The sequence below is a fragment of the Lepus europaeus genome, chromosome 13, assembly GCF_033115175.1.
Source record: "Lepus europaeus isolate LE1 chromosome 13, mLepTim1.pri, whole genome shotgun sequence".
NCBI classification, from domain to species: domain Eukaryota; kingdom Metazoa; phylum Chordata; class Mammalia; order Lagomorpha; family Leporidae; genus Lepus; species Lepus europaeus.
Window position 1 is genome coordinate 84,242,947 of NC_084839.1, and position 23,058 is coordinate 84,266,004.

At 48.1% G+C, this 23,058-nt stretch overlaps 1 protein-coding gene across 2 annotated transcripts in view; it reads right to left on the minus strand.

Moving 5' to 3' along the window:
• The window catches only part of TMEM87B (transmembrane protein 87B), a 54,128-nt gene extending 31,808 nt beyond the window's left edge, over nucleotides 1-22,320 (minus strand). The window contains exons 1-9 of one of the 2 annotated variants that reach the window (XM_062209846.1): nucleotides 21,984-22,320; nucleotides 17,886-17,946; nucleotides 12,898-12,989; nucleotides 9,618-9,752; nucleotides 8,656-8,709; nucleotides 5,975-6,065; nucleotides 4,120-4,181; nucleotides 3,714-3,897; nucleotides 1,677-1,776 (exon numbers count right to left, since the gene is read on the minus strand). In XM_062209846.1, the coding sequence (XP_062065830.1) occupies nucleotides 1,677-1,776; nucleotides 3,714-3,897; nucleotides 4,120-4,181; nucleotides 5,975-6,065; nucleotides 8,656-8,709; nucleotides 9,618-9,752; nucleotides 12,898-12,989; nucleotides 17,886-17,946; nucleotides 21,984-22,145 (941 nt within the window). In that variant the 5' untranslated portion in view covers nucleotides 22,146-22,320. The remainder of the gene's footprint in view (nucleotides 1-1,676; nucleotides 1,777-3,713; nucleotides 3,898-4,119; nucleotides 4,182-5,974; nucleotides 6,066-8,655; nucleotides 8,710-9,617; nucleotides 9,753-12,897; nucleotides 12,990-17,885; nucleotides 17,947-21,983) is intronic. The other variant, XM_062209845.1, reaches the window with a different exon arrangement.
• Between the last annotated feature and the right edge of the window lie 738 nt (nucleotides 22,321-23,058).

Here is a 23,058-nt window from a genome sequence, read left to right on the forward strand (position 1 = left end):
CTGTCTTGCAGGAGGACTGACACGAGCAGAAGCGGGGAAAGTAGGAGCCTACAGGGAACTATAGGAGTCTCCCGCTCCAGGCAGGGGACAGCCGTGGAGGATGGCAGGGGTTCCCTCTGGATGAGTCAAGTGAGAAGAGGGGACAGGGGATGCGAGTGACAGGGCAGAGGTGAGGAGAAACGAGGCAGAAGCAGAGGGGAGCGCCGCAAAGAGCTCAGGGAGCTCAGGGAGGGCCCTGCTTCTGAAGACGGGGGCGGGGCGGGGGGGGATGACACAGCTAACGGAGGAACCCACCAGACAGACAGCTGGTGACTGCTGCAGCAGCTTCTTCTACAGAGAGAGCACTGGACAGGGACTGCTCAAGAGGGGAGCTCTGCACATGCTCCACACGGGGACAGTGGCAGGTCTGAGGGCAGGAGTGCAGAATGGCCTTCTGATGGCATCTACTTCCTCGGTGCTGAAAGAGGCGAGGCTGGCTGAGAGGGACGAGAGCAGGAAATGGGGGTGGGAGGGGGGAGGTGGTCTCTTGCAGAGAGTGAGAGTAAGAAAGGACACCAGCAAGGGAATCCTGGACACTTGTGGGCGGCACTGGGGGCATGCTGGGAATTCAGGCTCACGGACTGAAAGCCACCCTACCCTCGTCCCAGGCAGTGCGGTCCAAGGTCCTTCTCAGAGGTGAGCCTGGAGTGGAGGGAGCGGATTTGTCAAGGCTGGACTCTGGCAAGAATGCTGACAGAGAGAAAGGCGGGGCTTCAGGTGTCAGCGCCCTGCCCACCAGGGACACAGGCTGGGGAGAACAGTGCAAGGCACGCAGTTAAAAGGCCAAAGGCCACACTAAGGTCTAAAATGGCTGAAGCAGACATAACAGAGAAAATAAACAGGAAACAGGAGCGACAGGTGAAAAATGGACTGCTTCAACGTGGGATTATGAAGAAGAGGCACTTACACCACTGCCTTCAGAACGACTAGGTCTGGAAGACGACCACAGGAGTCAGCAGCTGGGGGTGGGGAGCAGGCAGATGGGCGCCAGGCAGAGACAGGGAGGGGAGCACTCGGGGTGCCAACGGGGGCGCAGAGGGCTGCGGGAGCTAGCGGGCGCCCGCCACAGCAAGCTGCAGCGGAAGATCCTGCCTGGAAGGCTGGAGCTTTCTGGGCAGCACCTGGTTTCAGCCAAGAACAAAGACCAGCGGCTTGAGAACAAGGAGGGCATGTTCACACCCATGTTCACACCCATGTTCACACCCATGTTCACACCCAGGGACTCACAGCGATGAGAAGACAAGACCTGCCTGACAGCGCCCGGGAGGGTCTTCAGGGGACAGACAGGTGCCGGTCAGGTCTGCCTGACCTGCTGTTTAATCCACTCTCTTACAACACTCATCTAAGTTATAAAAGCTAAACTGTCCTGTCCAGAAAACCGTTTGACCTTCAAGAACCACTTTAGATGTTTCCATCTTCCTTAAAGTTGATGACTTAATCATCTAACTGTAAAAATTCAAATTCAGGATCTTCATTTGCAGGTGGCATAAAACGTGCAGTCCACAGAAAGCTTTAAAAGCACGTGCTTGCCGATTTTTTCGCAAAGAGGTCTGCATGATGACACAAACTTTCACAAGGCAGAGGGACTGAACCACTGGGCTGGAGACTCGCAGCGTCTTCAACACACCAATACTCACTTCACAATGCCATAGCCCAGGCTCACGATGATTACGAGCAGGCGGGCCAAGGTCCTCTTAACTGCAGATATCAACTCTGCAAACACCAATAAACCCTGGGCTGAGGGGAGGAAAAAAAAACAATTCACTGTGTGCAGATCCAAAGGCTGCCAAGCAGGATTCTCACAACCACATGACCTCAGGCTCATCGGCCGAAGGGACCCCGCCACCTCCTGCCGACGTCGCCCTGTATCTCAGCAGCTCTGCCGTGCACGACTAGGTCCTATCCGCCTGGAGCCTGTCTCCCTGAACCTCCCTCCGATCTTCTTCCCTTGGAATGTTTTCTGGTAAATTTCAACTCATTTTTCTTCCTTTTTCTTTTTTTAATTAAGACTTTATTTATTTATTTGAAAGGCAGAGTGACAGAGAGAGAGGGAAACAGAGAGTCAGAGATCTTCCATCAGCTGGTTCACTCCACGAATGGCCACAACTGTCAGGGCTGGGCCAGGCCAGAGCCAGGAGCTCCTTCCAGGTCTCCCACATGGGGCCAGGCACTCGGGCCATCTTCTACCACTTTCTCAGGATCACTGGCAGGGAGCTGGATCAGAAGCAGAGTAGCTGGGGCTCAAATCAGCACTCCAATATAGGATGCCACTCCCTCCCAACTCACTTTTCTGGAATTTTTTTTTTTAATTTATGTAATTATTCAAAATGCAGAGTGACTGAGAGAGAGAAAAGACAGAGATTTCTTCCGCCCATTGATTCACTCCCTAAATGGCTGCAATGGTCAGGCCAGGCCAAAGTCAGGAACCAAGAGATTCTTCCAGGTCTCCCATGTGAGTGGCAGGGACCCAAGCAGTTGGGCCATCCTCTGCTGTTTTCCCTTGATACATAAGCAGGGAGTGGGATCAGAAGTGGAGCAGCTGAGACTTGAACAGGAGCCTGTATGGGATACTGGCATCGCAGGTGGTGGCTTAACCAGCCATGTCACAACACCAGCCCCTCTGGAATATTCTTTAATAAACAGAATAGGGCGGGCATCTGGCCTAGCAATTAAGATGCCATTTAAGATGCTAGTATCCCCGATGAGTGTAGCTGGGTTCAACTCCTGGGTCTGGCTCCAGGTACCAGCTTCCTGCTAATGCACACCTTGGGAAGCAGCAGTAATGGCTCAAGTAACTAAGTACCTGCCACCTATGTGGGAGACTGGATTGAGTTCCAGATTCCCAGCTCCTGCCCAGCTCAGCCCAACCCTGGCTATAGCAGGCATTCGGGGAATGAACCAGCAAATGGGAGCGCTCCCTGTTTTTCCAACTCTGAAATAAAGACAGAAAAACAAAAATAAACAAATGGCAGACATAACCTTGCCTTTTGAAACTGTGCACTAAGATCATTTGTAACTGATCACTCCACAGTACTCTTGAGCATGCTCAACCCTTGGAGCTCCCTCCCTGCCAGAGGCTCAGTGGGGGAGTCACACTTGACTTCCCTGTCCTTTTTTCCATCTACCTTCTAGAACCTGGGCACACCTCCACACCGCCTGCTCACACTGCTCCCGGTAGAAGTGGTGATGGTGGGGCATCCACTGGTCACGCAGAGCGCTTCAAAGAGTGGGCAGGTGGATGCAAGAAGGCTGCAGGCGTCAGCCACCCCCCGCATTATACTCCCTATGGAAAATGCCTCTCTTTTCCTTTCTGGGAGACAAAGGAAAAGAAGACTGGGGAGGGAGGGGAATGTGAAAAGGACTGGCAGCACCTGAAGTCCTGTCCTGCCCAGAACCTGATGTTCTTTAAATCCAAGCTAAACTTGAGGGCATGGGAATTTTCTTTTTCCAAGGAGGAAAGTGAGGAGAAAGGTGGAAAACAGGAAATAAAGAAAACACGCGCTGCTAGCCCAGATGAGGGCCCCACGCTGACATTCTCCATTCGTCTTCCCTCCTCATCTGTAACAGGGCTTTTTCCAAACCACCACATGAAGGCAGACAGACTGCCACAGCTCTGCTCACAAATGCTAGGAAACATTAGATCCCATTAGATCGAAGGAGACAGTCAAACTTACTTGACAGGCCAGTGCTGTTGATGTTCTGGTATTCTGTGTAAAAAACAGCTTTTTCTAGCATTCCCAGGAAAATAACAGCTGCAATCCAGAACTGGATCCTTAATATATCTTTCCAATAACAGGCAGACCACATCAGCCAGAGCACGCCATATAATATGTAAACAATGCACATCACCATGTAAAACTGTAGGGAGAGAGGTAATTTTCATCAGTGAAGATCACTTGACACAGAATGTCTACACTGACGTGTTCGACCCTTCACTTCTCACTCCGGGACCAGATACAGAGAACATGTCTGAGCATTTGCTACCAAGGGATGACCACCACCAAGTTCCTACATTTTACATTTTCCAAACAGACTACAAAACGTGTGTTAAGAAAAGGACAAAAGATGAAAAACACTCACAATCATCAGAGGCCAGTCTGACGCAGAGATATACCCATGCGGTCCCATCATAGAAAGAGAGACTGGTGATGTTGACGGCAGGGATGGAGGAGAAGAAATCAAAGAGTTAATGATCAGTCTTCTTAAGTCTTCAAGAGTAAGCTCATTTCCCAGAGAATGCCAAGAACACCAGCCATACTAACACATGCTGAAGTTTACTCAGTACACACAAGGTACTGGCTAGTTAGCAACTGTCTGATTATGTAATCTGACCAGGATACTTTTCCTTGTGTACACACTACTATAAAAATCTGTGCCAAATGAAACCTTCTACAGGAAGTGCACTATCACCGGCTACCGAACAGTCTCGGGCTGGCCCTCTTGCTGAATCACTAATTTCCCTGCAGCCCTCGTCTTGTTTCATGTAACTTGGGATGAATTTCTAACTCAGGCATCCAGCCTGGGTTCTGTCTGATAATAATAAACAGAGGGCCAAGTACTGAACAGGACACACAGGCTCAGTGACAGCTCCAGGTAGTAACCGGCCTGCTGATGTCAGAGGAGACACAAGCCTGGGAAAGAAAGGAGCGAGGGCTAGTGCGACATGGTCTGAACGTCCCCAAAAAGCCCCGCGTAGAAACTTAATCCCCATGGCGCTGCTCTTGAGGGGTGGGGCTTTTGGGGAAGTCCTTCACAAATGGATTAGTGACTCAAAAGAGCGGCTGGAAGGCACTGGCCTAAGCCTGTGTTTGCTTTTCCACCAGGTAAGAACACAGTTCAAGGCGCCATCCTGGAAGCAGACACTGGGGCCCTCCCAGACACCAAACTTGCTGGCGCCTGGAACTTGGATTCCTCAGCCTCCAAAGCTTATTCTTTATCAGGTCCTGAGTGTCAGGGACTTTGTGACAGCAGCACGGATGGACTAAGACAGCCAGGTGGCAGACTGGCATCAAGGTCCTGTCCCCTCCACTTAGCACAGCCTGGCCCATGACGAGTCTCCAGGAGAAAAGCCCTCTTTCTCTACACTCTCACAGAGCAGCCTCCTCCCCCTGCTCCCCTCCATGGGCCCTGTGGCCTTCCCTCCTCTGCAGCGCTGTCTGGATCTCCTCATTGGTTTCTGGTACCACTCCCAACCTGGCCACTGGACTGGGCACTCAGAAGCCAAGCTTGACTTCACCTCCATGTCCCAGTGGGTCAATCTGAGCAACATGCGAACTCCCTGGCCTTTCTACTTGGGGCTTTATGGCTACAGCTGGTCCAGCAAACACTCCCTCTGGAAAACATCAGCCAAAGCAACTCTGGGACAAATGAAAGTGTTCATTCCCTCGAAAGTGGCTTACTATGAGCCTACACTTTCTTGCCAGCACTAGACAACTACAGCTTACAGGGCAGAGGCTCCACCTCTGGTGGGGGCTGGAGAGCACCTCACAGAACATCGAAGCCACAGCTGGCAGAGTGCTACTTCTATACCCCTGGGCGCCAGGTCCTCTAAAATAAACTTTGTAAGTAACAGAAATTCCAAAACCCCCAATGTTGGCCATTTACAAGAAATGGAGAATATAAGCTACTTCAAATAAAATTACAATGTTGCCTACTCATTTCTACATGTAAGAAAAAGTTTCTTAATCTGAAGGGATGAAGAATTTTATATCCCACTATGAACTTCAAAATTTATCTTAAATACACATAATTATTTGTCAATTAAAAAGTTAGGTTTAAAAGTTCAACAGCATGAAATTTTCAATCCATTAGAAAAACACTATCAGCTTTAAGACAAGCATAAGGAATGGTGAGTTTTTAACAGAGAATGTACACTCAGGTCAATGAAAATGCAGACTAGAGAAACTGTAGAGAGTAAACACGCATGCAACTTTACCATTCAAATTCCAGTTTGCATCTGTTTTTTCTGTTTTAATAGATACAATAAAGATATGAAACCCATCTCTCTGTGTTCTGGCTACAACATCCTGAAACAGAGAAAAAAATCCTTTACTATTCTTAACAAATTGCTTTACGAGAAGCAATTCACAACTGTCTACCACACTTAAATTTTGGTAACTGAATTGGGTGGATTTTTTAAAAACACAAACAGGACTGAGCAAAGGAAAGGAAGGCAGAGGAAGGAGAGGTACGGCCCTCATGTTTACCTCCATCCTCAGACCCCAAGGGGCAGAGTCCCTTTCACTCCTCAGTGTTTCTTACCTTTTCTATTTCTTTACGTTCTCCCTGATGTTACCATTTTGTTTTATTTGATATTATCATTCAAATATTTTTTAAAAATTTTTTATTTTCATTTTATTTGAAAGGCAAAGAGAGGAAGATTTTCTATCTGCTGATTCATTCCCTAGATGCCCACAACAGCCAGGGCTGGACCAGACCAAAGACAAGCGTGGAGAACTCCATCCAGGTCTTCCACGTGGGTGGCAGGGATCCAAGCACTTGAGCCATGGAGCAGGATGCTGGCTCAGAAGCAGAACAGCTGGTACTCGAACCAGGCACCCCAATGTGGAATGTGGGCATCCCAAGCAGTGACTTAAGCCATTAGGCCAAGTGTCCAGAAATTTTTATTTAAAAAGCTTGATATGTAATACATTTTTGTGGAGATGGTATGACTCTTCAACACATAGACACAGCATAAACCAATTAAGCCAATCAGCCTTTGAAATAGCAAATAGTTATTCTTCTCATATTTTACCTTACTATTATAAGGCACTTGGTTTTAATGAAATGAACATTTAAAATAATTGAACTGGAGGAGGAAGCAGTCAGACAGCACTGTCAGAAATAAGTCAGGGTCAGTGCAGCCTCGATGCCCCGTCCTGGGGAGGGCACAAGCCGCAGACACTCAAGTTCCCTATGCAGAAAGGTGCAGCACTTCAAATACCTCTGCACATCTTCCTGTGTACTCTCAGTCCTCCTGCATCACGTATGACACTGAATCTCATGCACGTTACAGAAACAGTAATTATACAGTATTGTTTAGGCAAGAACGAAAAGAAAAATGTCTATAGATGTTTAGCGCAGATTTTTTTTCCAGAATATTTTCAATCCCAGGTTGGCTGAATTCACAGGCACAGGACGCACTCATACAGAGGCTGATTATCTATAGGCTCAATGATTCAAAGCCCTGAAGGTACTGCTACTTAAGCCCTACCAAGGAATCCAACTGCCTGCTAGAACACCAGTGACTCCTCCACTACCCCCACATAACGGGACCTGACGTTTCAGTTCACCTTCCTGAGTACTTCCTACCCCTTCCTTCCATCTCTCACTCCTTCTGCGATCTGGGACAGCTTTAGTCCTGGCCACTGCACAGTGAACGCCTTTCCATTAGCAGGGTTCTCTAAAATGTTTCAGGAGGAGACGTGAAGTCACAGTGGGAAAGCAGCCATGACGCTCTCCTAAGGCTGCTTCCAGTCTCCTAGTAACGCCCCAGACACCAACACTTCCCTCCGCCAGTGCCGCGTTCATGATCTCTAACCACGTCTTTATATCCGCAGTGACAACAGCTGACTACCACGCTACCTTGCTTAGTCAGAAGTGGAAAACATGTACAGAAGCTGATCTTAAATTACAACTTATAGGGGCCGGCGCTGCGGCACAGTGGGTTAAAGCCCTGGCTTAGAGTGCCAGCATCCCATGCAGATGCTGTTCGAGTCCCCGCTGCTCCACTTCTCATCCAGCTCCCTGCTGTGGCCTGTTAAAGCAGTGGAAGTTGGCCCAAGTCCGTGAGCCCCTGCACCAGCATGGGAGACCCGGAAGAAGCTCCTGGCTTCTGGCTTTGGATCACTGCAGTCATCTGGGAAGTGAACCAGCAGATGGAAGACCTTTCTCTATCTCTGGCTCTACCAGTCTCTGTGACTCCATCTTTCAAATAAATAAAAGTAAATCTTAAAAGAAAATTCTAATTTTAAAGGGGTTTTCAAACAAAGACATAAACAGTGGATGTAAAGTCATACAGGCATATATAAGAATATATACTGCTTTAAATAATGTTTCTTTTTCCTTTCTCAATTCTAATAACCCTACTTTCTATCATTCTCTAAGTATGAGGGTACTTCAGAAAGTTTGTGGAAAAATGGTACAAAAAATTTTTATTTTATGTATTCATAAGTACAGATTTTTCATCAACTATTCAAAGATACTGCTTTATCTATTCTTTCAATTTTTTTGTAAAAAAAAAAAAAGATTTATTTATTTATTTGAAAGGTAGAGTGACAAAGAGACAGGGATAGAAAGAGAGATCTTCTAACTGCTGGTTCATTCTCCAAGTGCCGACAAGAGGCAGAGATGAGCTAGGTCAAAGTTAGGAGCCTAGCACTCCACCTGGGTCATCCATGTTAGTGGCAGGGACCCAAGTACTGGGGTCATCATGTATTCCTTTCCTGCACATTAGCAGGAAGCTGGATTGGAATCAGAGCAGCCAGAACTCGAACCAGCACTCCATTATGGGATGCACTGGCTTAACCCACTGTACTACAACACCAGCCCCAACGTTTTTTTCAATCATACTATAATTGGTGTATATTTGATTTAAATATGAGCAAAATGGCTTACCATGGATCCTTCCTGGTTTGAAACATTTCTGACATTTGTTGTTAGTTCTTTATTCTGGAAAGAAAAAAAGAGTAAAATAATTCCATTTTATACTGCTGCATTTCTATGAAAAAAAGTAGCTCTAACAAGAAAAATGCATTAGGAAGAAAATAAAGATGTAAAAGCTGAGCATTCTGCCCACAAACCTCAGTACCCTAAATATGAGTAACAAAATTCTGCTTTCTAAAAATAATTTTCTTAATAGTGTGGTCGCTGTTGGACAGTGGTCACCATTCATGGAGAGAATGTTAGAAACTAAAAGGGACTTCCAGGTACCAAAATGTTCTGTGCATGACAATTCATCAAGGTGAACGTTTACAGGTACTTTTCTCTATGTTTATTTCACTTTAACTTAAATTTTTAAAAGAACTTTAAATTCTTTACTAAGACATACTTCATTTCAGAATTTAAAGATTAAAAACCAGGTGAACATGATCCCAACTGCAGGACTCGGGATGACTGCTGTTAGCACTGCAGAATCTTCCTCCCAGCTGGGAGGGAGAAGAGAAGAGGTGTAAAGAAGCAGAGGGTTCAAGGGAGTGAAAGCTGGCAGGAGGAGACCTTTGGGAAGAATCACATCACCAAACTTTACGACACGGAGGTCACTGGGGACCTAGACAAGAAGTATTCTGATGGGATGCTGGGGGCAAAGGTCTGAGAGCGCTGGAGAGAAGAAAGAACAAGAAATAAATTGGAGACAGTGGATCACAAGAGACTCTCACAGGGATGTTGCTACGAAGAAGTGCAAAGATACAGAGCGTTTCTATTATGCACCATCACACACACACACACACACACGGCAAACCTAAAATGGGCACACTGCACACCTCTCTCAATCAGAACCCTGACAGAACACTAGTCAATACTTATATCCACTGTGAATAAAAGAAACTCTATTTTAACATGGAGGGAGGGGCACTCACATTCAATGAAGGGAACACCTGTAAATCACTATTGCAATCTAAGTTTTCATTTTTTGTTGTCCAACAGTCAACGTTCTTGAAATATACACCACAAAAGTCTTCATCAGCACGGAGTTCATGTTTCCGGGCCAGCTCCTACCGAGATACAACTCTGTTATAATTTATCCCCACACTCCTTATCCTAGAAAACAAATAGAACTTAATATTTAAAATAATGTCAAAAGTTTACTCAAGCTTGGAATACGTGAAGACACACACAATGCCAAGGAGAACAAGTTTTGAATTTTATGTTAAGTATAACAGACATAATCTTATCATTTTAACTATCCCAATGTGTTTACAGTAATACATAAAACAAACATAATTTTACATTGAAAAAAAAGGGCTTAAGACACCACCACAAGGAAATAGTTCCCAGAGAAATGAAACACATTTTGCCTTGGGGCTACTTCTATTTTATCTCATGTGTAAGAGATTTTACCAAGAAAGCAAGCAGCATTTAAGGACAAAGAAAGATACACCAAACAGTAGCACAAAGCAAAGGCAGCTGAGAGCAGGGAGCGCTCACTTATTCAGCAACAGTCTGAGCTTCCTTGCAGGCTAGAATGGATGAATAAGCCAAGTTCTTAACAGCAGCTCCCCATCAGCAAGGAAAGTTATGTGCGATCACACATAGGACAATTTGAACAAAAGAAATAAAAGCAGTGATAGATTACAACTTTATAACAAAGTAAAAATCATTATATCCAAACTGATGATTCACTGATTGACAGATAAGACAAAGGAAAAGGGAGAGTTCATCCACGGAGCAGAATGTTAATAAATGTAGAAGAGAATATGGGATGCCAGCGCTGTGGCGCAGTGGATTAATGCCCTGGTCTGAAGCGCCGGCATCCCATATGGGCGCCAGTTCGAGACTTGGCTGCTCCACTTCCATTTCAACTCTCTGCTATGGCCTGGGAAAGCAGTAGAAGATGGCCCAAGTCCTTGGGCTCCTGAACCTACGTGGGAGACCCAGAAGAAGCTCCTGGCTTCGGATCGGCGTAGCTGTGGCCATTGCGGCCAACTGGGGAGTGAACCAGCAGATGGAAGACCTCTCTCTCTCTCTGCCTCTCCTCTCTCTGTGTAACTCTGACTTTCAAATAAATAATCTTAAAAAAAAAAAAAATTTCTAACTCTAAATGTCCCCAAGTCAATTCTTTAAAAAAAAAAGAGAGAAAATATGGAATTAGAAAAAATCACCATTTGCCAATCTTCCTAGTAATAACTGATTCATCAGGCAAGATCATGACAGGGTGCTAAAGCAGGCAGCTGAATGTCTGATAAAATACAGTACTTAACAGCTTCAAAAGTTATTTCCTCACAAATTGGAAGTAGTGACTTTACAGTGGACAAACCCAGCAGTCACCTCCTTAACCAGCTGATCAAATTAACCTTATCAAAAATGGGGGAAGAAACAGTATTCTGTGGTATTCTGGTAAAAAAAATCTACAACCTAAATGTGATCATGAGGAAACATCAGAAATACTCAAACTAAGGGGCATTTTACAAAAATATCAATATCATAAAAGCGCCAAAAGGAAAAAAATTGCTCCAGATTCCAGCAACTAAAAACAAAAACAAAGGGAATATACATGATCTTGGATTGGATTCTACTGTACCAGGAAAAAACCTGTTACCAAAGACATTATTGTGATACTGGTGAAATTTCAGTAACATCTGTACTGGATATTAGTTTGGGTGTCACCCAAAGGCCCACATGTTGAAGTCTTGGTCCCCAAAGTCTTATGTTAATGGTTAGTGTATTATTGTTAATGTTTAACCCATTATAAAAACTTCAGGTGGGCTGGTATTGTGGTGCAGTAGGTAAAGCCACCACCTGTGATGCCGGCATCCCATATGGGCACTGACTGGTGTCCTGGCTGCTCCACTTCCAATCCAGCTCTCTGTTAAAGGTGTGAGAAAAGCAGCAGAAGATGGCCCAAGTGTCTGGGCTCCTGCACACATATAGAGACTTGGATGAAGCTTCTGGCTCTGGCCAGCTCAGTCCTGGCTGTTGTGGCCATCGGGGCAATGAAACAGTGGATGGAAGATCTTTCTCTCTCTCTCTTGCCATCACTCTTTCAAATAAATATATAAAACTTTAATTTTTTTTGTTTAAAAGTAAAAAAACTTAAATTGTGCAATAGATATACCACTTATGGTAATGTCAAAATAAACATCACTGAAATATTCCCAGAGTTGAAAGCTTGAGGCTTAATGGACTAAGGGTAGAGAGGATCTGATGTGGTGTCTGGGAGGTGGCCTAGTGGGAGTCCCTAGGTCACTGGGGATGTGCCCTTAGACAGTTGGATGCAGCAGCTGAGTGGGGCCAGCTGCTCTCTCTGCTTCCTGACTCATCACATGAGCCCTTCTCTGCACGTGTTTCACTGTCCACTGCCCTCATCAGATGCCAACTATGGGCTGTAAACCTCCAAAACTGTGAGCCAAAATAAGGCAGCTTCTCCCAGATATGTGTTACAGTGACAAAAAGCTGACTCACACACGCACCAATGTTAAATTTCCTGAATTCAGTGACCAAGCTAATCGAAGCAAGCACCCCTGTTCTCAGGAGACACGCACTCAAGCATTCAGTGTGAATGGGTCCAATGGCTACGGACAAAGCCGAAAGGGCACTATACAAGGAAAACGCCATCTTTCACTCCAAATGGGAAGATAATACTAATAAAAATAGGGAAACCCACACATTATCCAAACTGGGAGTCAAGCAGACACAGAGAAGCTGAAAAGGATGTAATGCCAAGCACCCAGCACTGGAATCATCAAAGAAACATGTGGCTGAGAGCCGGTGCTCCAAGCCAGGGCGGGAGCAGCCCTCTCAGACGCCTCTGGTTCCTTTTCTCTCTGCCTTTCCCCAGATGTCTCCCTTCTCCTCTTCCCTGAGAGCTGCTTGTACTCACTAATGTTCTAGGTTCCCAGGAACTAATTTTCTTGAATAAAGTGAAACTTCCACAGTTTCTTCTCAAATGAAGCTTTTTATTTGTGTGTGAGCCATAGTCTGGTTACTGATGATGGCTCTTACATGTCAGGGAAACTACAAGTTTGTGGTCTTCCAGAACATACTTTGATTTACTGCCTTAAATCCCAATATTATCTGTGGCGTTTCTAAAACTACAATGTCTATTTCTAGCCTCCTCACCTGATGAGTTAATAAAAATCTTTACACTCCTAAGTTTTCCTTCATAGCTCTACATTCATTGAGGACTTCTCTTTTACTTACTTCCAGCTCAGAGTATTCATTGTGACAGGTATGATATTTCAAATGCCACTCTATGGTAAACTTCACAGGCCCGGAACAACTGAATGACTTAACTGTTGAGAAAAAGAAAGTCTTATTTATATATTATATTAATATATATATATATACACACACACACAGTGACATAAACTTAGCTCTGAGAATGCAAATTAAAATAAGCTACTTCAATGTAATAATAAGTAGGATACTACCTAATTTCTCCAAAACATCACTGCAAAATGAGACAGATAAATTCATTAAATTTTTAATTATTGTAACTAACCAAAAGTTGCTGTTAATACTTTCATTTCATCAAGGAGTCCAAAGTTAGAATCAATCGAGTAGACTGATATGCTAAGTCACTGTTTGGTTCACTTTCAAATGTTCTTCTCACTTATTCATTCAAAATATACTAAACGAGCCCCCTGCTGTGTTCCAGGAAAGGACATTAGGGTAACAATTCCAAACCATGACCTAAAATCCAAGAATGATCCCTAACCTATGACCTAAAAGGTTCTAAGGAAGGGTTAACATTGAACAGGCCCTTTCAATAAGGCTGACAACAGCTTGTCTAGGAAGCACTGGGTAGGCACCAACCATAGTCTAGGACAGCCTGGAGAAGGGGGTACAGACAGGCTTGCTGGAGGAGGAGCCCCACAACTTGAAGGTAAGGTAAGGATGGTGGATGGTATGCAAATGTTCAGGGAAGTGAGAGCAGGGCACGGGCATGACCACCTGGAAAGCCCCACTATGGTTCGGACACAGACTTGGGAAGCGGGGAAGAGCTGAAGCTGGAGGAAATCCAAAAATAGTCTTGAGCTCTGCTAAGGAGTTGGACTTTTATTTGCAACGCCATGAAGCACCACAAATGTCCCAGGTTGGGAAGATGACATGCTGACACAGACTGAAAAGGGTTAACTCTAGAGTTAAGAGAAAAATCTGCTGGAAAAGTCCTGGCAACAAGGCAGCTGGCTTCCCCCAGAGCAAACAGTCAGAGAAACAGCAAAGAAGAACCTAGCTTCAGGAGTGACATGCCACATCCTACTGGTCACTCAGACTCTGAGTGCTGAGAATATTGGGAGGCAGAGTTCATTGGGAGTTATCTTAATGGCTGGTAACCACACAGAGGGGACCCAAACTGAGCCCAGAGACAGAAGGTCAAGAGGTAAAGGCTGGTAGAATTTCTGGGGCAGAGTACCCAAGAGACAGAAGCTACACAGAGGATGAGTAAGAGAAATCTGCCTAGCAACCTCCTTGCATCTTGGGCTAAAGGCAACCTACTGGTGCCTAAGAAGCCCAACAACTGCCCATGCCCACAGAGCTGGAAACTGCATTTCCACTTGCCAAGTGGAGAGACCTCATTAAATACACCAAGCACTCAGGAGAGATGTAGGAAAACCACATTAGAAATGGTGCTAGGTTAGCTATGGAGAAAAGGCTACTCCAGATTCCAACCTAAAAGAACTTAAAAAGTGAAACTGCAAAGGATCAAACTGACACACAGAAATTGTCTGCTAAAACAAAGTTGCCTTTAAGGAATACGCCATGACCTAGCACACAAGAATGCAAAATTCTTAACATCCACCATCCAAATAAAAAGGCTAGGTATACAAAACAGAAGAATCTGACAAATCAGTCAACATGTCAAAGACGACAGAATCAACAGACAAGAATATAAAATTAGAGAACATGTTCCATATGCTTAATAAAGGAAAATATGAAAATACTGAGAGAAGAGATATAAAGAGAATTCAATTTCCTAAAGTTAAAAAAAAAGTACAGGAGCTGGCGTTGTGGCACAGGCTAAGCTGCCACCTGCAGTGCCCACATCCCATACTGGAGTGCCAGTTCAAGGCCCAGCTGCTCCTCTTCTGATCCAGCTTCTTGCTAATGTACCAGGGAAGGCAGTGAAAAATGGTCCAAGTGCTTGGGCCTCTGCCATCCACGTGGCAGACCAGGAGAAAATTCCTGGCTCCTGGCTTCAGCCTGGCCCAGACTTGGTTGTTGAGGCCATTTGGGGAGTGAATTTAGCTGATGGAAGATCTCTCTCTGTCTCTCCTTCTCTTTTTATCACTCTGTCATTCAAATGAATAAATAAATAAATAAATAAATAAATAAATATTTAAAATAAGACCCAAAATAAAAAGATCACTGTATGAGACGAACAGCAAACTAAGTCTTACAGAACAGTGAATTTAATGACAAAGTAATGTAATACTGACATGTGCCAAACAACATTTCAGTCACTGATGCTTCAACCACAGATGGATGGCATATAAGAGAGTGGTGACATAAGAGTATAGTGTGTATAGTGACATCACTGCCCTCTTAGTGTGTGTAAGTACACTCCATGATGCTCGCACAGTGACAAAATCACCCAAAAACTCATGTCTTAGAACAGATTTCCATTGTTAAATGACACATGACTGTATCCAAAATGAAACACAAAAATGAACAGACTGAAAAAATTTAATAGGGTCTTAGTGACCTGTGGGGAACAGAAAATAGTCTAACGTATGTGTAAAAAAGCCCCAAAAGCAAAGGACAGAGAGGTGGGGATAGAGTGTCTAAGTCCATGAGCAAAGCTAACAGTTGAGATTTATTTTTTTCCACATAGATATCCAGTTGTTAAAACAGACCATCCTTTCTGGAATTATCTTGGCCCATTTGTTGAAAATCAATCGACCTTATATGGATGGGTTTGTTTCTGACCTTTCCACTCATTCATGTTCTCTATGTCTGACCCAATGCCAGAACCACACTACTAAGACCATTATAGCTTTGGGTTACATTTTGAAATGAGACGGCAAAAGCCCTTCAACTTTGTTCTTTTTCAAAATTGTTTTGGTGGGAGCAGGCATGCAGCCTGGCAGTTAAGAAGTCCAGTCTCATAACAGGATACCTGGATTTGATTCCTGGCTCTGGCCGTTGACTCCAGCTTCCTGCCAACGCACGCTCTGGGAGGCAGTGCTGATGGCTCAACTCACCGGGTTCCTGCTGGCCATGTGGGAGACCTGGAGTGTGGTTCTGATTCCCAGTTCCAGTCCTGGCCCCTGCCCAGCCCGTTGTGGCCGGCTGGGTAATGAATGAGCAGATGAGAGCTCTCTGTCTCCGCGTCTCTCATATAAATGCCTGCTTAGATTTGGATTAGGATGAAACTGAATCCATCAGTCTGGGGAGAACTAACAGGGTGATGTTAGCTATTAGATTTCTCATAGATGTCCTTCACCATGTTGAAGAAGTCTCCTTTTACTTCTAGTTTTCTCAGAGTTTTTTTTTTTTTTTTAAATCATGGATGAGTGTTTAATTTTTTAAAACACTTTTTCTGTATGTATTCAGATGGATCCATGGTGTATTTCCTCTATTCTGCTAATACAGAAAACTTCATTATGAGATTTTTGACACTGGCTCAACATGACGGAATCCTGAATGAGGAAGCAGAAGAGGGGCCCCTAAGGGAAAGACAGATGTACTGCACGGACACGTATCCAAGGGACAGTGCTTAGCTCTGCAGACACTAAAATTTGGTCCTGTGAGAACACAGGCCCTCAGCATCACACCATCCCTACAATACCAAGACAGGTGTATAAACCAGAATGCCCAGTAACTCCCTTGAACACACAGAACCTGGAAAGTGGATGCATAATGATCAGCTAACCGCCTCCCTCCCGCATGCTCCCTGGAGCCCCACAGCGGGGACAAGGTTGCCCGGTGAGCATGGCAGCAGAACGAGGAGGCAAGTGGATGAAGCAGCCACACCTGCCAGCCACGCATCACAACCGCAGCCAGGGTCCACAAAGCCGTCTCCCCCAACTCCGCTGCTGGAGAAAGCCAGCTTCTACCTGCTATGTTACGTATTTGCTACTGAATCCCGGTGCTCTCCCCATTCTTTAGACATGCTGTTACTGTCCTGACGACAGTTTACAGTTAGGGTAGCTGTAGGCGTTATGGGAGGATGTTTTAAAATCCAATTGTGGGATTCCGTGGCTCACACCCACCCCCCACCATGTTATTTGTGAGCACCAGGCTGAGGTTCTTTTAAAGCCTGTTTGTCTAGACTTGGAGACATGAATTCATTAAAGCAAAGGGATGCCAACACTCTTCCCTCGCCTCCCTCGGACCTCGATTTCCTCCTACAGTGCTCCTATTGCCACTGCTCATCTCAGAAATCAGAGCTGCCAGACTCCGCCTCTGCTTTCTAGCCGAGAGCCAGCCCAACCCCCCTCAGCAAAGACCCTCAAACGGCAGAATCACCCCACAGACACTCAGAGAAAAACAACACGGCTTGGGATCCTAGGGAAGCCAGTGGGCTCAGCGTAATGAAAGCTGCTCCTTAGCCTGAGCCTCTAACTCTGCTCACCAACTTTCCTAGTCGCAGGACTGGGAACAGCTAAGACGACTCAGACGCAGCGAACACGATCTAACGTAAACCTGTTAAAAATTCTGTAAAACCTTGGTAGTCTCGGTCCCTAAGTATTTGCCGAGAGAAGACCGCATCCACCTAACAAATACCTACACTCTCCTAAGCCCTAACACAGATTCATGTCTGGCAACTTTTATTCCCTAGCATGCTAGCATGTACATTAAATGTACAATTTTCAAGGGGCATAAAGGATTTATCGCAATTATGACGTTTCATATATTCATAAAAGGAATTTATCTGGTTTTAAAATCTAGGACTCCAACGCAAATTCCACAGAAACCAAATCCTTTCTTGCTTTTAAAAGCCTACTTTATTAGACTTTAACTGTAATTTTTAAAGAATGATTCACATTACAGTTTATGGAAGAGGATCAGATAAATCCATTCTTGAAAATAACAAATCTTAACTGGAATAAAAGAAAACCTTAAAATACCAGAAAGAAATATTACATTTACTTAGTCAAGTAACTATGATAATGTTACACTAGTTGACATTAACATATTCATTTATATTACGTGCTATTTATATTTGTATTGATTATACTTACCAGAAAACTTGATCTCAGTAGAGTTAAACATAGTTTTTCTAAATACCAAAGGTCCTGATTTCTAAAATGAAAAACAAATATAGAATGATCTTGTTAAAAAGGTTTTCTCTACTGTTTCAGGAAGGTTTTGGGGACTGGTGCTGTGGCACAATGAGTAAAGCTGCCGCCTGCAATGCCAGCATCCTATATGGGTACCGGTTCGAGTCCCAGCTGTTCTACCTCCTATCCAGCTCCCTGCTAATGTGCCTGGGAAAGTGGCAGAGGATGGCTCCAGTGTTTGGGCCCCTGCACCCACATGGGAGACCCAAAAGAAGTTCCTGGCTCCTAGCTCTGGATCGGCCCAGCTCCGGCCATTGCAGCCATTTGGAGAGTGAACCAGCAGATGGAAGATCTTTCTGTCTCTCCCTCTAACTCTGCCTTTCAAATAAATAAAAAGAATCACTCTACAAAAAGCAGTGTTCTATTCCTTGCAAGTCTCCTCCTGACCAGAGAACTTTTAAAACATACGAACCTGGTTAGACCACACACTTGCTTAAATCTTGTCCTACATGTCTACTCCCAGGAGCACCCCTGCCTCGAGTGATCTCAGACACGATACAGCTCTGTACAACTCTCTTACATTTATGTGAATGTGTTATTTTAAAATGTTATCATCATTTTTAAATTGAAAGTAGAAGGATAGAGGGACAGAGATCTTTCATCCACTGAGTCACTCCCTGAATGCCTACAACAGCCAGGGCTGGGCCAGGCTGAAGCCAAGAACGTAGAACTCAATCCAGCCGGCGCCGCGGCTCACTAGGCTAATCCTCCGCCTTGCGGCGCCGGCACACCGGGTTCTAGTCCTGGTCGGGGCACCGATCCTGTCCCGGTTGCCCTTCTTCCAGGCCAGCTCTCTGCTGTGGCCAGGGAGTGCAGTGGAGGATGGCCCAAGTCCTTGGGCCCTGCACCCCATGGGAGACCAGGAGAAGCACCTGGCTCCTGCCATCGGATCAGCGCGGTGCGCCGGCCGCAGCGCGCTACCGCGGCGGCCATTGGAGGGTGAACCAACGGCAAAAGGAAGACCTTTCTCTCTGTCTCTCTCTCACTGTCCACTCTGCCTGTCAAAAAAAAAAAAAAAAAAAAAAAAGAACTCAATCCAGGTCTCCTGTGTGGTAAAGAGAGACCTAAGCACTTGAGATACCATCTGCTGCCCCCCAGGATTCGCATTAGCAAGAAAGTGGACGGGGAACGGAATAGTCAGGATTCAAACCAGGCACTACAACATGGGACACAACTGTCCCGAGAGAGCGACAGCACTGAAGCCAGGAGCTGGGAACTCCATCCAGGTCTCCCACAAGGGTGCCTGAAACCGTTACCTGAGCCATCACGGCTGCCTCCCAGGGCGAACATGAGCATGAGCTGCAGCCAGGAATCAAACCCAGACACTAAAATAGATTGTGAAAGTCTTAACCCATGTCTTTTTTTATTTTTGACAGGCAGAGTGGACAGTGAGAGAGAGAGACAGAGAGAAAGGTCTTCCTTTGCCGTTGGTTCACCCTCCAATGGCCGCTGCGGCCGGCGCACCGCGCTGATCTGAAGCCAGGAGCCAGGTGCTTCTCCTGGTCTCCCATGGGGTGCAGGGACTTGGGCCATCCTCCACTGCACTCCCGGGCCACAGCAGAGAGCTGGCCTGGAAGAGGGGCAACCGGGACAGAATCTGGCGCCCCAACCAGGACTAGGAGGATTAGCCTGTTGAGCCATGGCGCCAGCCTTAACCCATGTCTTAACTGGTGGGCCAAATGTCTGCCTTGAAGGTACTTTTGATAAACATCTACCTCCCTTCCCAAACTGTTATCTCCTGGGGCAGGGGTTACACCTCTGGACAACCATGTCTGTTTCAGTTCCTGAAAAGCATGCGCCTCTTCCTGTCCCAGGAGGCCCTCCTGTCAGCCTGAAAACTCTTTTACCACCTTTCTCTCACACTGTTTCTTCAACGACTTGACTCCCAGCTCCAAAGCCCCTTCTCAGAAATGTTCCCAGGGCAACCCACACCGGGCCTGGCGTTCTAGCTCTCCAGCACCATTCTGCCTCACAGGCGGTACAACCAAAATCAAACACCTGACTGAAGTCTGCAGTTGACGAAGAACCTGATTGCCAGCTTCGTCTAAAAAGGAGGCCCGGCAGTTCTGCGCCTGCCCTGCCAGGGAGGCCCAACTGGAGCGCCACGCCGGCGGCTGCACTCTGCAGCCCACCGTGCGCCCTGCTGCCCCTTAAGAGCCCTGACGCTGCCTCGCTCCGCTCACCCGCCAGGTGCCTTGGTCCCTAGGTCTCTGAGTTGGCGATCCACAGCCTCAGGCTCACGGCCAAGTTCCAGCAGGCAAGGCTTCTGTGACCTGAGACCCCAATAGCCAGAACCTCACTCAGCAGAAACCCCAAGACTTGCCCCCACGGCTGCTGTTCCACTGTCCTCCTTTCCCTCCCCAAGGGAACACCCAGCCAGGGCTCTCCTCCAGAAAGCTGGGTCAGGGCCACACCCTGGCTGCCCCCGTACTGTAATTACCCATTCCAGAACCCCCATCCCTGGCACTGTGTGATCTTCTGGGGAAACACAGCTCTGTCTAAAACTCATCTCAGAACAGCCTCAGCAGTGACCAGCCCGGCACACAGCACACATGGCACACAGCGGTGCTCAAACTCCCGGCTGAACTGTACCATCCCAAGAGCTGACCCTTGCTAGATTTGCAGCACAAATGAAAGAGCGGTCAACTCTCTCTCCACGGTCTGAGGGACAAGGTTCTGATAATGACATGGGGCATAGATCAGGCTGCTCTAGGGAAACACAAGCTTTATCCGCCTGGCCTGCGTCACACAGACTAAAGTTAGCCTGACAGAAGGTTCTGTGGCCCTCAAGGGACAAACTTCTCTTCCTCCACGGCCTTTGGATCGTCACCATGTGACAGACACTTTGGCCAGGACTTTAACAGGCATCTTCAAGCACAGTAACAGTGTGCACGCAGCTGATTCACTTCTAGAATCTTCCACCCTTAGTTTAGGATCCGGCCCCTTCACTACCGAACCAGCTGGAGGCCGTAGGTGTGGCTCATCAGGTTTTGCTTTCTCCTATTTAGAGAAATCCGACGGTGGAGAAGTGCACGTTATAGCACAAAACAGGACAGCAACCCAGCAGAATGCTGGAAGAAACAGCAGCAGCACGGTGTCCAAAAGGTTCCTAAGGGTTCCTACGTTGCTTCCTCCGTGTAGCCTGAGTTGTAAGACGTAATTGTGGTCTCCGGTCCTGCTTACTTTTTTTTCCGGTTGAGGAAATTAAAAATATAAATTTCACATTTAGAATCTGGACATCCTTCGAACGCATGGGGAAAATACTCATCACAAACAGAGCGTGATGAGTCATCTGACCCTCGAGAGAAGATCATGCCACTTCCCGACTTCCTGTCTCTTTTGCAAGACTTTCCATAATCCTGCCCTTGCACTCCTCCCACACCAAGTCCTCTAACTGCTGGATGCCAAGAGCTCTAAGGGCCCGTCCTGGGGAGAAGTTTCCAGCCGCCCATGCTGCTGGAGCACCATCGGGGCCCGGTCTCCCCACACACGCGCACACACACGCACAGGCACTGTCGCTCGCTTGCTCTCGGAACCGGTACAGGAGCCCCAGAGAAAGGCAGGCAGCCAGCGGGGGAGAGAGGAGTGCACGTCACGAAAGAACACGGAAGCTGCACGCGCGCCTCTAAGTCTAGGCCGACATGACGCGCCGCTGAGTGCCCCCGGGGCCGCAGCAAGGACAGGCGAAGCCCAGAGATGCCGCCCAGGCTCCGCGGGGACTCTGGGCGGAGGTCTGAACAGACCAGGCCCTGACCCGGCCAGAACACGTCAGCGCAGAGCGAGGGGCAGGGCTGCGGCCCCGTGAGCGGCGGCGGCAGCTGAGGGCGCGGGGAGCCCAGGACCCGCAGCCTGGGTGGAGCCGGAGGAGCCGCGCTCCTCGCCCGCCGCGCACCACGCGAGGAGGCTCAAGGGGTCCGCAGACGCGGCGCAGGCCCGGGTGAGCGCGCCAGCCGCGAGGGCCTGATCCGCGCCACGCCTCGGCCCCCGCACTACACTTACGTTGGTGACCGTCTCTGTCCAGAGCCCGAGCTCGGGGACGGCGCCCACAGCCGCCGGGGCCCAGCACAGGAGGCCGAGGGCGACGCGCAGCAGCCGGGCCCCGGCCGGGAGACGGCGGTGGCCCCGCTGGAGTGGAGCCGCCGCGCTAGAGGCGGCGGCCATCTTGACACCGCAGGCGCACCTGGCGCCCCGAGACGCCGGCCACGCCCCGGCCGCACCTGCAACTCCGCCCCCCGCAGGACGGTCGGCGGTGGGAGCGTGGGGGCTCGGGCTGGGATGTGGAGGAGGGGCTTCGGCTTGGGCCTGAGACCCGGCGCGAGTCCGGGAAGCGGGGCCGGGGTGTGGAGGCGGGGCTCAGGGCGGGGCCCGGGCGTGGAGCTGGAGAGCGGGGAGGGAGCCTGGGCGTGGAGGCGGGGCTGAGGGCGGGGCCCGGGGTGGAGCTAGGGAGCGGAGCGGGAAGGAAGCTTGAGCGTGGAGGCGGGGCCGGGGTGGAGGCGGGGCTCAGGGCGGGGCCCGGGCGTGGAGCTGGAGAGAGGAGGGAGCCTGAGCGTGGAGGCGGGGCTGGGTGGAGGCGGGGCCAGGGGTGGAGGCGGGGCTCAGGGCGGGGCCTGGGCGTGGAGCTAGAGAGAGGAGGGAGCCTGAGCGTGGAGGCGGGGCTGGGGTGGAGGCGGGGCTCAGGGCGGGGCCCAGGCGTGGAGCTAGGGAGCGGGGAGGGAGCCTGAATGTGGAGGCGGGGCCAGGGGTGGAGGCGGGGCTCAGGGCGGGGCCCGGGCGTGGAGCTGGAGAACGGGGAGGAAGCCTGAGCGTGGAGGCGGGGCCGGGGTGGAGGCGGGGCCGGGGTGGAGGCGTGGCTCAAGGCCAGGCCGTGGTGAGGAGGCGGGGCCAGGACGTGGAGTGACTCGGCAGAACGGGGAGGTGGAGACAGTACAAACCTCCAGTCCGGGATAACGGTGCTCAGTGAGGGCTACGGGTGGATGGTGGGCAAGCCAAAATTCCCCTGCCGGTGTCTTGGATCCTCACTTTCTCAGCTCTGCCTTTTTAAAAAAATTATCCTTTCAACGGATGGAAAATGCCC